The following is a 14,599-nucleotide window of genomic DNA, read 5'->3' on the forward strand; positions in this document are numbered from 1 at the left end:
TCAGCACAGAGCCTGACGTGGGGTTTGAACTCATGAATCAGGAGATTATGACCTGAACTGAAGTCAGACACTTAACTGACTGAGCCATCCAGGCGCTCTATTTATGATTTTCTTGATAACATTTTCTTTCCTCTAAGGCTATTCTTATTTTATTGTAAGAATAAAGTATATAGGGTGGTTCAGTCAGTTAAGTATGGGAGTCTTGGTTTTGGCTCAGGTCATGATCTCCCAGTTTGTGAGTTTGAGCCCCACGTCAGGGCCCTGCTTGGGATTTCTCTCTCCCTCTCTCTTGCTCCTCCCCAGCTTGCTGTCTCTTTCTCTCTCTCTCTCTCTTGCAAAAAATAAAACAAAATATAATAAAAGATTTTTTTTAAAGAATACAGTATATAACACATATAACATACAAAATATGTGATAACCAACTGTTTACATTCTCAGTAAGTCTTCTGGGCAACAGCTGGCTATTAGTAGTTAAGTTTTAAGGGAGCCAAAATTATAATCAGATTTTCAAGTCTGCATGGGTCTGGCACCCCTAATCCTCGTGTTGTTCAAGGGCCAACTGTACTTTAATTTTTTCTTTTACTTCTGAGTTTCACAGATATTGATTAACTTTTAAATGATACATAATTTAAAGTGATAAATGCACATGGATTTCACCCAAACTTGGTTAAAGTTGGAAAAACTCAAGTTTAAAGGTTGACTTCTGATATCTCTGACATACTGGAAACATATAGTAAGGATCTGAACTAACTGTGATTGTTTAGTTCCCTAACACTTGGATGATACATTCCAGAACTATGCTTATTTTCTATTGGTGAAAAGCCCCAGTGTGTCTGTCGTTTCTTTTTTTTTTTTTTTTAATTTTTTAATGTTTATTTTTGAGACAGAGAGAGACAGAGCATGAACGAGGGAGGGTCAGAGAGAGAGGGAGACACAGAATCAGAAGCAGGCTCCAGGCTCTGAGCATCAGCCCAGAGCCCGACGCGGGGCTCGAACTCACAGACCACGAGATCATGACCTGAGCTGAAGTCAGACGCTTAACCGACTGAGCCACCCAGGCGCCCCATGTCTGTCGTTTCAAAGCTTAGTCCTTCAGGACACTAATGCCCACAAAATTCCAGATGTGGAAAAAATGAATTAGGTAGTCCATATGGGTGATATAGCATCAATGAAGAACAGGAACCCACTTAAGATTCTATCAAAATTGTAGCAAAGATTTAATTTATCCTGTAATGGTATTATTACCATGTTATTGTAATATTTATACCATAGAATATTTGAGCTACAGAAGGATGAATCACCTTTTCAAGGATGAAAGGAGAATCACCTTTTCAAGAAAAATTTAAAACAAACTAGGTTTAAAATACCTTGTCCCCTTCAAAAAAAAAAAAAAAAATCATTAGACCACTCCGGAAATGACACTCTGTCATGGAAATCCATGTTGAAGCTATCAGTAAATGGCCCTCTGAGACATGAAACTATAAGTAGCATCTCCTTTTCCTTTCTATTAGGACTCTATTAAGGATGTATCCATTGCAGATTTTTTTCAGTGACACTGTGTCAACACTGATATAAACTATGATAGGCAGAATTCTAAAATGCCCTCCTAAGAGCCTCACACTGTGGTGTACATGCCCTGCATAATTTCCAAGAATAAATATGATGGCTCTCACTCTGATTAGGTTATGTCGTATGACACACTTGGCTTTAAGACAAGGAAACCATGGGGTACCTGGGTGGCTCAGTCAATTAGCGTCTGACTTTGGCTCAGGTTATGATCTTGAGGTTTGTGAGTTCAAGCCCCATGTAGGGATCTGTGCTGACAGCTCAGAGCCTGGAGCCTGCTTTGGATTCTGTGTGTCCCTCTCTCTCTGCCCCTTCTCCACTCACACTGTCTCTCTCTAACAAAAATAAATAAACATTAAAAAAAAAAAAAAAAAAAAGACAAGAAAACGATCTGGGTGGGACTGACCTAATCATGTGAGCTCCTTAAATCTGGGTCTAGAGATCAGAGACATAAATTAGAAAGATTTGAAGACATAAATTGGAGACAGATTCCATGTGAGAGAAGATTCTCCCCTGTTAGCTCTAAAGATGGAGGGGATGATGGGGCAAGGGCCTGAGCACAACCCCTAGGAGCTGAAAGTGACCTCCAGCTAACAGCATGTAAGTAGTCCAGAAAGAGCTAACTTCTGGGGGCGCCTGGGTGGCTCAGTCGGTTAAGCATCCAACTTTTGGTTTCGGTTTCAGCTCAGGTCACGATCTCACGGTTGGAGAGTCTGAGCCCCATGTGGGGCTCTGCACTGATGGTGCAGACCCTGTTAGGAATTTCTCTCTCCTTTCTCTGCCCCCTCCCCAGCTTGCTCTCTCTCTCTCTTTCAAAAAATAAATAAACATTAAAATTTTTTTTTTTTAAAAAAGAACTAAATTCTGCCAACAGCCTGTATAAACTTGAAAGCATATTCTTTTCCAAAACCCACAGAAGAGAACGCAGCCCAGCTGCCATATGGATTTCAGCCTTGTGAAAACCAGAGCAGAGAACCCACTCACATCCTGCAGGACTCTGAGACAATAACTGAGAGTTATTTTTAACCAGTAATTTGTGGTAATTTCTTACAAAGCAATAGCAAATGAATATATAAACTATTGGTCATTAACGCAAAAAGAAGTATAACATTTAAAATAATCACTGTTATATATTAGTCTTCTAGTAAATCAAGTTGAAAAGATGGTAAGTATGTGAATTCTAAGGGAACTACTTTCTTCTGAAGTCATTTGCAACCCCTAATCCATGAAGCAGGAAAGTAAAATAAACACAATATTAAAATATACCGAATGGGTTTCAGTACAACAGAAAATGCTAGGTTTGCTTAATTCTGGACACACAGCCTGCCAGCACAGCAGTTACCCTCTCTCTCACAGTTTCACTTCCCTGGAGCCCAGAGTTCTGACCCTGCAAGGCCAGAAAGGAACTGATGTTGTTTATGTGCCAAGGAACTAAAGTTTCTTCACTTTTGCAATGTCAGACATTTCTTTGCAGGTCAAGTTCAAATTCCTGAAAGAAAAAAATTTTAATTTTTAGGTGAGCAGATTTAAAATGCTGCTAAGGAATCCTCTTGCCCTTTGATTTTTTGAAATCATGATTATAGATTATAATGCTAAAAAATATTATCATATGGATAAACTAAATTTACATTCATACTTAATATGCACAGAAAAATTGAGCTAGGTAAATTCCTAACAAAAGTCACATTCAAAGACACCTGTAAATCTCCATTAAATCCATCTAAACCACTGGGCTTGGTGATGGCAAGTTTTCCTCAAATATTTGAAAACTGACATCATCCTAACCTCTCATTGAGAGCAAAAATTGGTGGAAAACCAAGGCAAGTATCCAGAACCGACTCTGCTATTCTGTCAAGCAGACAGCATGCCAATAGACGATTTATAATATGCCAGGCTGTGTCCCTGCAGAGTGTTTGGAGGTAGACCAGATGCCCATGTGACAGCTCACTCCTGGGTCAGAGGAAAGGGTAGGCCAATGACATTCAAGCTACAATAAACAGATTTCTTCATCAGTCAGAATATGTGCAAGATAAAGAGACCGAGAAGAGCTCAGCCATAATTCCATCTGGCTCAGCAGATCTGCAGGAAAAGGGAGGAAGGAGGTAATCTGAAGCAATTATTATATTATCAGATGAAAGAAAATAAACTTTTTCTCAGAAGAACAGTTCTATAACCGTTATGGAAATGGCAAGACAAAACAGCCCACCCACTCAAAAGTGACCACAAGAGGATGCAACACTGGAATGGAAGTTCACAAATAGAATTTCTCTACCTTTTCTGACCACCATACTCTTTTTATAAATATAACACCATTTCACTTTGCACTAAGTGTAAATTCTGAAACAGGACACAGTCACCAGATAGAAAAGTCAGTCCTAGGGGAGATAAATTAGGAGCCACTAAAAGAAGAGTTAACTTTTTCAGATCACTGCATCTGGAATGAAGGTAAATGTGCAAACACAGTGGCAGAAATACTCAAGATTTGATGACTCCAAATTGTTTGAAAATAAATGAAAGCAAACTTATCTTACTTCTGCTAGTCTTTTGTGATTTCCACACCTTGAGCCACCTGGTCCCATGGAAGCACAGCTGGACAAGTCTGTCCAGCGCACTCAGAGTGATTCATTAGCAGTCACAGGACCACAGACGCACAAAATCTACCTTAAGATCTGGTTTCCTTTTCTTGGAGATTCTGAAAGGGGTGCCAACCACATTCAATATCGGGTTTTCAGAAATCTCCAAAGAGAAAGTCTGCCCCATTGCCAAACAGTTACTTCAAAAACTTCACTGCACAAGTGACTCATCATATAAACTCACTGGAGGGTGAAATCTGTCAAAAGATTAGAGTCTGCTATTAAATGTTGTTTAATAAGCAACAAAAGAGAAATCAGAAAAAGAACAGAGATAAAAGATCTTAACAGGCTATGCCAAAGTAAAACAGATAAACATAAAAATAAATCAGCTTGGTAGTAACATCTTTATTCATTGATCCTCCCATTTGTGACCTACTTTTACTCAAGGAATTGCTCTTTCTCTAAAAGCAGTTAATCTCTAAAAGTAAGTTAACTTACACCACTAGGTGAACCAATGCTGGCTGAAATGCCCAAGTTATCACATATGAAAAGAAGTATACACACGTTAGGATTTCTGTCTACTTGTACTATTTCAAACAACACAGTCTTTGGAATCAGACTGACCGGACTTAAAATAGACAAGCAGAATGATTGTGTCTTACTTAACCTCTCTGAGCTTATTGCCTCATATGTTAGATGCTGGTAAATGTTTCTCTCATATATGACTTACAGGGAATGAAACCACCCATATGCTGCAAAGCAGAACATTTTTATATAGCATAGTGGTCAATGAGTGCAAATTCCCTTACTCATCCTTTATAATCTTCATCTAATTTAACATAGGCACACGGCATGAAGTGCACCTCAGGACTCTTATGCCATCTGCAGTAACTGGGTAGGGAAAAGAGAAAGCCTAACATGGGAATTTAACAGGTTGATCTAGCGGTCATGACTTTCAGAGTTGACTGATTTTGTTCCCATTTTGCCATGCTGACCTGACTCTCTCTCTCCTCTTAACTGTAATAATGTCAGGAGCTATAGATCTTAGGGCTCTCTACTGGATTCCTGAAAGTGGCTGGCAGAAATTTGCTTTTATTCAAATCACGCATTCTCCTGGAAAAATCCCACAAGAGCAAGCACTTTTCTGACATAATTTTCTCCCTCAATTACAGATTTGTGTACCAAAACACGCATTAACACACAGGTCAGTGTAAGACAGAAATAGTTCATGTGTCAAACTGCCCCAAGCTCTGAGCCAGGAGAACGATGGTAGAGTGTCCTTTGGGAGCTTCCAGCTCCCAGTTGGTGGCAAGCTTGTCTGGCCTGCTCTCCCAGCCTCTTCACCACCTGCAGCTCACCCAGGCCCAAAAGGACTTCACAAGAATTTGTTAAGCAAAGGTCTACAGCATCCTTACTTAAAGCTAGGCCTTTTTACATGCTTCCAAAAGCTATGATCTAAAGAATTCTAGAAACGCCTTGATTGTGTCCCCTTGTATTTCTTAATCTGCCTTCTTCTGCCTCCTGTGGCTGCTATGTATCAACTAAAATTTATCAGGCTTTTCTGATACATCTCAAGGTACATGGGAAATTCTCTCAATCCATCTTTTTTTTTTTTTCTGTATTTAAGCATTACTCTCCTCAAGATTAGCATGAATTAGGATGTGAAACTAGGGACATTAATAAAAAGACAGCAAAATGTCAATGAAAATACATCACAAAAATATAGGAGGGACAATTATTAATGCCTTTTATAGTACCTCTAAAAGTCCTCGCTACAAAGTAGTTGTTTGGGAAGATAACAGGTCATCACTATTGATGAAACAAAAATTTGGCTTCTGAAATACAATTTTTTTTTTTAAGTAGGTTCCACGGCCAGCGTGGAGTCCAATGCAGGGCTAAGAGTTGGACATTTAACTGACTGTGCTACCAGGGGCCCCTGAAATACAACTTTAAAGTATCACAAAGCAAACCACTGTTTTCAAGCTTGCATACGGCGACACACTACACAAACACATCCGCACATTCATGCACTGTCCAATAATTTATACGCAGTCTTCATAATAATGAGCAAGCTGGCCTTATGCTTACTTAAAACCAGTGTATTTACTAACACCTGTCCTTCATGCACAGCAAGCTATCCACTTTACAAGGCTTTTCTAGCTATCGCAAACTAAATTTTAGATTCAGAAAATGAACATGTGCTTTGGAACACGTTGGAGTATTGTTGGAAGTATTGTCATTTAACTTAAAGACATAAAGGGCTTGAGAGGCTACTTCACATATCATTAAAACTTTACAAATTGCCAACAGGAAATCAGAAGATTACAGACTACATTTAATCTAATGCAGGGAAATCACCTTATGATGAACACCCGCTATGCCAGAAAGGTAACTAATGGAAAAGTCCTTTTCTCCTTCTCTTTCTCCCCAGTTCCAGCTTGTCCTGGTATTCACCACATCCCCACATCCCTAATCCACTTGTTCTAGTATCTCCTTGGCCCAACCAGACAAATTGGTCCTTGGTCTCTTTGCCCTACCATTGTTCATCTCCTCTGACAGCACCTACAGAAGAATTACCGCATCAAACTGCCAAAGAAGCAAACTTTGGCTTCAGGGTGAGATCCACAGTCTAGGGCTTTGTCACCTCTGACATGAATTTCCAGAAGGTCCTACCACATTAGTTCAGTGTAATTACTGGAAATATTAACTGGATAATTTTCAAGATATAAACAAGGACAGCATGCAGAGGTAACCACCACAACCCCTAGGGTCCCAGAGCTTTTTAAAAACCAACACTCCTGTAGCATTTCAAAAGAGAACTTTCCCTATAGATGATACAGCAGAGGCCATTTGTCCCTGAATCTCAAAATATTACCCACTATGGCATCATCTTATTCTCAAGCCTGTTCCATACTTCTGCAGAGCTGTGTTTTAGCATCAAACATTTAAGACTAATTCTTATTTCTCTAACAATGTTATGGTTAAGGCGTCCTATATCCAAAAAGAAAACAAAGTAAAGCAATTCTCTGATACTATTTTTCTAGAGGAGAAACAGAGCAGATTATAATCAAGTCACAGGTACTATGTATCCTCAGTTTACCAGATAACTCCTGTCAATGTTAGTAACTCAGTAGAGCGCACGATACTGGTCGACGGAGGGTGTGTGTGAAAATGCACAACCGTGGAAGAACCCCTTGACTGCTATCTCACCTCATTTTGAGGAATGGCATCATTTTTGAGAATGATCAGGTTCCCGGCACTCTGCCCACTTTGGCCTGTGAGGTGCCTGCTGTCACTTGCTGCCGCCTGGGCTCCCCCAGGCCCCAGTCCTGTCTGTGCCCCTGTGTTATAAAACATGAAAGTGTCACTCCCTGAGCCTGCTGTCAGGCAGGCCTTGTAGCAGTAGGTCTTGGTGAGGGAGCCGTTCCCTCGCACTTCAATGAAGTGAGGCTGCACTTTGAGGCCGTGCGGTAACCTGGCATCAATATTGTTATTGGCCTGTTTGTTTAGTTCAGCAGGGCACCGCTCCCTCACTCCACAGAAGCCCCCACAGCACGCGGTTCCATATGCAGTATAGTGGTAGCACTTGATGATGCTCAAAACAATGATTGTCAAAAGAAATATAAAAGACACTGTGCTTAATGCTATTATTAGATAAAGTGTAATTTCAGAGTATGTCCGAGGACCCTTCACGTGTCTCTGAGTATCAGGGAGGATTTTGGAAACCCTATCCACCACAGCTACTGTAATGGCCACAGAGGCTGACAGTGATGGCTCTCCATTGTCTCGGACCACCACGGTCAGGTTGAAAGTGGTTCCACTCTCATCTCCCATCTTCCTGGTAGTCCTAATTTCTCCTGTGTGTAGCTCTACTTTAAAGAGGTCCAGGTCAGAAGTCTGAGCCAGGTGGTAAAAGAGCCAAGCATTTTGCCCAGAGTCTGAGTCCATGGCTATGACTTTGGTGACCAGATAGCCAGCAGGGGCAGTTCGAGGCACCATCTCAATGGCTGCTGACGAATTAGTTGAGGTAGGGTATAGGATGTGAGGGGCATGGTCATTCATGTCCACCACATACACATTGGCGGTCACAGTGCTGCTCAGCGGTGGACTCCCCTTGTCCTGGGCCTCCACAGTCACAAAGAACTCCCGAAACTTCTCATAGTCAAAGGAGTTGACAGCATAAAGGCTGCCACTGGCACTGTTAACGGAGACATAGGAGGTGACGGGCAGCCCTTGAACCTCCTTCTCCAGGAGGGAGTAGGTCACCTCTGCATTCTCCTTTTCATCTGGGTCTGTGGCTTGCACAGTGCAGAGCAACACCCCCGGCAAATTGTTCTCCTGGATGTAGATGTTGTAGGAGTCCTTTAGGAAGCTTGGTGGGTTGTCATTGATGTCAGAGATCTCAACCTGCAGTGTCCGCTGGGATGTGAGCTGCGGCACTCCCCCATCAGTGGCTGTCACTGTGATGTTGTAGGCAGCTACCCGCTCCCTGTCCAGCGGACCATTCACCACCAGTGTGTAGGAGTTTCCAAAGCCATTCAGCCGGAAAGGCAGTGAGGCCTCCAGGCCCAGGCTCACTTTCCGGTTGGGGCCTGAGTCTTGGTCATTGACACTGAGAAGGGCCACAACAGTATTCGATGCAGCATCCTCAGGCACTGGGCTGTACAGGTCCGTGAGTACCACCTCTGGTGCATTATCATTCACATCCACGATGTCCACCAGCACCTTGCAGTGACCCACCATGGGCACTGGACCCTGATCAGTAGCCTGCACATAGATCTGGTAGGAAGAGGCCTCCTCATAATCCAGTGCTCCACTTACCCGCACTTCCCCAGTGCTGGCATCGATGCTGAAGAGCTGCCTCTCCCGGTCCGACGTGTAGCTGCTCAATGAGTACCTGAGCTCGCCATTGGAGCCCTCATCCGGGTCCGAGGCATTCAGCTTCACCACCAATGTGCCCGGAGGAGCGTCCTCCCGAAGCTGGACACGGTAAGTGTTCTGGTCGAAGGTGGGAGAATTGTCGTTAGTGTCCAGGACACGCACAGAGATCTGTGCTGTGCCCGAGCGGGCTGGGCTGCCTCCGTCCACAGCTGTGAGAACCAGGTGGTGCAAGACTGCCTGCTCGCGGTCCAGGCCCTTCCGCAGCACCAGCTCCAGCACCTTACTGTTCTCCTGCAGGGGTTTAAGGTCCAGCTCGAAGTGCTCGCTGGGGCTGAGCTCGTAAGTCTGCACCGAGTTGGCGCCCACGTCGGGGTCCTGCGCGCTCTCAATGTGAAAGCGCGCTCCAGGAGCCACCGATTCGCTTACCTGAAGCTGGTAATCCGGCCGCGGGAAGCGCGGTGAATTGTCGTTGATGTCCAGTACCTCCACCTCTACGGCACTCACCGCCACGGGGCTGTGCGCCAGCACTTCCAAGCTGAGCAGGCAGCGAGGCCGCTGCTCACACAGCGCCTCCCGGTCAATGCGCTCGTTGACGAAGAGCGCTCCACTCGTCAGGTCCAGCTCCAGGTAGCGCGGACTGGGCGCACCCAGATGGTTGATGCGCAGGCAGCCCGGCCCCAAACGCCGCAGCTCCAGCCCCAGCGCGTTAGCCACGTTGCCCACAAGCGCGCCGGGTGCCTGTTCCTCCGGCACCGAGTATCGTAGCTGGGAGGCCGCTGGGCCCGGCAGTAGCAGTAGCAGCAGGAGAGGCAGCAGCAACAGCCAGGACATGGGCGGCCGGAGTCGTAGATGCTCTGTCGCCCCAGGTCTGGTGCCCGCCAGCTCCATAGCCACCGGCCGCGGCGGAGGTAGCCGGGCAGGGCCGGAGGCAGCAGCTTTCCCAGCCGCGCTCCACGCCCGGGCCCCGCCTCCGCCTCCGCTCGTGCTGCCCTGCGCCCGCTCCCCCACCGCTCACGCGCTAGCAAACGCCGGGGGCCGCTCCTCTCGTAGGCCCTCCGGAGGGCTCCTGGCCCCGCCGCCCCCGCTGACTCCCCATATCCCAGCTCCTCCGCTCGCCTGGGAGTCGCTCCGCCTGGCTTCGCTGCAAGCCTGCCTGCTTGCCTGCCGCCGCCGCCGCCGCCGCCGCTCCAGGGGGGAGGGAAAAGGAAGCAGAACGGGAGGGGGAGGAGTGCTCAGTAAGTCCGGCTCCGATTCCGCACCGAGGTGGCAGACGGCAACCGGGAGTGATCGGTCGCCCCAGCCACTCTAGCCCCGCTCCTTCACCCTGGACACGCGGGATCCCGGCAGACCGCGGGAACACGGCCACTCCCTTTCTCCCTGCCCCCATTCCCCGGTTCAGCCAGTCTCCACGGTACCTCGGCTGTTTAACGGGTCTTGTAAGGATATTATTCTAGGACAGACAGTTGTGTCTCTAGGACCTGGGCTATCCGACTTCCCAGGAAAAGATTTCCAACCGCAATTCAGGAAAATAAACTCAGGACCTTAGCTAAGTATGGGCACCTGGGCGGCGGCCCCACAGTCAAAAGAAACGAACGCAAGGGAGGGGCTCTGGGGTTGCTGATGATGGAGATTATTTACCTGCCCCCCAAATTTTCCCTAGAATACTCCTAAATAGAACAGAAAGTGTTCAACTCCTGGGGCAAAGGGAGGGGGAGGACAAATGCTGTCCTCTTCTGCGGAGCAAGCCAAAAACATCCTGGGATCTCAATACTCAGTTCTGCTAGGAGCCAAGTAGCGCTTGCTTTTCAAGTGTGTATCTTGGCAAATAACCAATATTTGAAGTTTTAAAATTCTCTTTTAAAAATTGGCTCCACGAAGCTGCAGGCTAAGCTCTTATTTGACCTCTTTTGATCATAGTGGGGAAATATGGTAAAATTTTAAAGAAATTCTTCTCTCAAGCTTTTCCTTATTTTACTCCAAATCTTTTTTCATTTATCATCCAAGAAATTTTCTTTGTTCCTTCATGAGTGGTTTAAAATATTTCTTTAATAGATGACAATGTCTTCAAGAGCCTGCAAAACCATTACATCAAGAGCGTTACTCTTCATCTCCCCAGCCCGGCTGGAATTCGGATGCCATTAATGCTTTGCAGTGAAAAATCTGCTGTTATTAGGCAAAATGTGGGAGTCTGGCATTTGTCTTAACAACAGCCAGCAGTTTCGATGGCTGCAGCTCACCTTCCATAAATATGAGTCTCCTTTACACCTCTGGGGCTCCTTTCCCCTAAGACTCAATCTTGTATTGCTACAGAGATAACAAAAAGACAACCAATTTTCTCTCCAGTGAACAAAAAGGCAAATGGATCAGAGGAAGCATCTCCATGCTGTGTCACTGCCTCTGCTTCTCTGTTCCAGATATCCACTCTTCCCAGGCCCTCTCATCTCTTCCACAGAAATTTAAAATCCATTGTTGGGGTGCCTCGTTGGCTCAGTCGGGTAAGCATCCGAGCATTGGGCTCAGTGCTGAGCAAGGAGCCTACTTAGGATTCTCTCTCCCAGCCCTCTCTCCCCCTCCTCCATGGGTGCGCATGTGCGCGCACTCTCTCTCTCAAAATAAACATTTTAAAAAAGAATCTCAAAAAAAAAAAAAATCCATTGTCCCACATGCAAAAAACACTCACTAAAAAGTCCTTTCCCTTTCTCATCTCCTAGCACCTTGTCACTCCTAGATTTTCCTCTGTGGGTCATTTTCTAGCCCTGAGCTGGAACAATGCCAGAATGAGACCTGACAGTTGGTATTCTTCCTGCCTTGAGGGCATAGGTGAAGGGCCCAAGGCAACAATCCTGCCAGATTTCAAAGGCCTGGACTAGCACATCCCTCCCTTCCACCCACTAAGTGAACTTGCTGACAACACTCCATAACCTAACCAATTTTATTCCAGAGATGCTCCCAGACTCCTCCTATCACTGCTGCTTCTTATTTGTCCTCTTTGTTCCCTCAAGGGTGCAGAGTGGGAAGTAATTTCCATCACATTCTATTCCTGTCTCCTTTCTTAGGTCTCTCACTTCTCCCTCTCTGTCTGCTTCCTCCCCAAATGTCCCTACAATAATTCTATCTCTGTTTGCTGTGGTAATTTGATCTCAGAAAGCCTTAAACTCTCAAGTGCATGAGTTGTAGGCCTGGCCTATGTCTTCACCCATTACTTATTTCTGAAAATAAATGGCTTCTAAGTGGAGTCAAGTTATAAGTTGTCAGGAGGAGTGACCTTTTCTTCTCTCATCTCCTCCCAGGCCCTGACAGTCAATGCCACCTTTGCCCACAGCTCAGAAACCTGGCCACTGGGTATTGACCATGCATGGATCTGTGCCCCTAAAAAGATCAAAGGCACTTAAGGAAGAGATTAAAATGACAAAGTCTTGGTGAAGTTTTTAATGGAAGCCCCCAAGTGTCACATCTCTAGAGAAAAAAAAAACACAAAAAAAACGGGGCTTGCCTTTTAGCAATTTTGTCACCTTTCAGCAAGGACACCTGCCAGGTTGTCCATTTTGATGTGTCAGGATCATAAGCTTCAACTAGTATTTACTCCCTCAGTGATTGGGAAGGCAAACAGAAAACCAACACAAATCAGACACCTTTTCAAAGACATTGTACCAAAGAGATTGTACTATATATTTTTTAAAGTTTATTTATTTTGAGAGACAGTGTGCATGTGAATGGGGGAGGGGCAGAGAGAAGAGAAGAGAGAGAGAATCCCAAGCAGGTTCTACGCTGTCAGCATGGAGCCAGACACTGGGCTCTATCTCATGAACTGTGAGATCATAACCTGAGCCTAAATCAAGAGCCTGCTGGTCAACCAACTAAGCCACCCAGGCACCCCATTGACTGTACTATGATATTACAATAATTTTGTTCCACACACTATTGTACTTAGCCTCTTGCCAACCTTTTAAAAATTGGCTTTCCAACCTTTTAAAAATTGCCAACCTTCCTACTTGGTGGAATGAGATTGCTTACATTGCTGGCAAGTGTCCTGTCTAGAAATATGAATATTAATGCCTTGACCACTCCTTCTCTCACTATACACTCCTCTCCTTGGAACTTTAAGAACCCCTATTAAAAAGCAGAATAACACAATGTTTAGGAACACAGAGTTTGGAGTCATTCACACCCTTGCCAATGACTGTGTGGCCATGGACATGCACTGAAACCCAAGCTTCAGTTCACTCATTTTAATCAGGGAAGACACAATATTAAGTAAAACTCACAGGTAGTTATGATTATATGGGATGATATATATAAAGCAATTTGCATAGTGACTGACAAGTATAACTATTATTACTAAAATGCAACAATTTATTATCAAATAATACCTTAGTTGACAGTCTATATATAGCCTTTTAGGTATCAAACACAGGTGAGTATCTGAAACTATGCCAGATAGGAAGACAGTGATGAAGCTGAGTGAGCTCCAAAGTTAAGCTTTCCAATTACTTCTAGAGATTATCCTGTATTTTGAAAACAAAAACCACTCCCATTTTATATCACCAAGGAAAAGGGACTTCTGTCATGAGAATTCCTCCACGGGATTTACTTCCTCACAAGAGAGAGATTCACCTTTTTAGGATACGTGAAAATACTTTAGCAACAGGGTACGAAAGAGTTCCTAAGCATGCTGTAATCTTCAGCACCCAGTATAGTGCTTGGCACAGAGGCACTTAATTAATGTTTTTTGAACAGAACTAAATTTACAACTTGTGCAATTCTCTCAGATAGAAATAGCTTCTTCTTTTTTCTCCCCCTAAGTCTTATATACGTTCCAAAAATCCATCTTAAAACTCACCTAATCCATAAAACATTGTCTATTCTAATCACAATGGCCTTTCCCCCCCTTTCACAGTCTACCACATATTTCTGAATGCTGACATGTGTCATTCTTTAATTCATCCAAAAGCTTTAGTAGCATTTCTTTACCTGAATTAGAAGCAACCTGCAAGTAGAAGCCATGCCTTCTATTTCTGTGTATTCTTCACAGTGTGGGAGACCTTATAAACTCACAATAAATGATGATTGTGTAATTTTCTTCAGATCCTTTTTTAGCAAATTCAAGAGTTGCTACAATTCAGGCTTGTCCTCTTTGTTGTATATGAACAGGCCATTTCTAATGGAGAGAGGGCTCAAGAGTCTGAAATGACCTTACTATAGATTTCTTCCTTTAATATTTGAAATACAAGTATTTCAAACCTGGAGAACTGAATCCCTCTAATAAAGTTGCTGGACTTTAAAAAAGGCTCTGCCCAAAAGTATTATGTTATTGCTTTTTCTACTTTGTATTGTAATTATAACTTATAAAGTACAGGTATTTGCTGCTTATATAACCAACAAGAAAAGTGACATGATGAGAGAAGTGCCATAGTAGACATGGTTTTGTGTATCCCCTTGGTAGATAATAACTTTTAAATAGTATTCCTCAATTGTATCCCTTAATTGCATTTGTAAAATACATCCATCGTGAGGTCATTGGGCACAAGAGCAAAACCAATCACAACACAACTGAATTAGGCCTATTAAGAAAAATATTG

General features: G+C 44.0%; 1 protein-coding gene across 12 annotated transcripts in view; it reads right to left on the reverse strand.

Annotated features, from left to right (window-relative positions):
• The window catches only part of LOC109252181 (protocadherin alpha-C2), a 196,283-nt gene that overhangs the window by 37,835 nt on the left and 143,849 nt on the right, over positions 1–14,599 (reverse strand). Inside the window, exons 1-2 of one of the 12 annotated variants that reach the window (XM_019424434.2) lie at positions 7,350–10,603; positions 2,916–3,055 (exon numbers count right to left, since the gene is read on the reverse strand). The exons of 10 other annotated variants lie outside the window; for them this stretch is intronic. In XM_019424434.2, the coding sequence (XP_019279979.2) occupies positions 3,023–3,055; positions 7,350–9,908 (2,592 nt within the window). In that variant the 5' untranslated portion in view covers positions 9,909–10,603 and the 3' untranslated portion in view covers positions 2,916–3,022. Of the gene's footprint in view, positions 1–2,915; positions 3,056–7,349; positions 10,604–14,599 lie in introns of those variants that run through there. One more of the 12 variants, XM_019424422.2, reaches the window with a different exon arrangement.

This window comes from Panthera pardus, unplaced genomic scaffold, assembly GCF_024362965.1.
Source record: "Panthera pardus isolate Hobbes unplaced genomic scaffold, ASM2436296v1 HiC_scaffold_2, whole genome shotgun sequence".
Classification (NCBI taxonomy): Eukaryota; Metazoa; Chordata; class Mammalia; order Carnivora; family Felidae; genus Panthera; species Panthera pardus.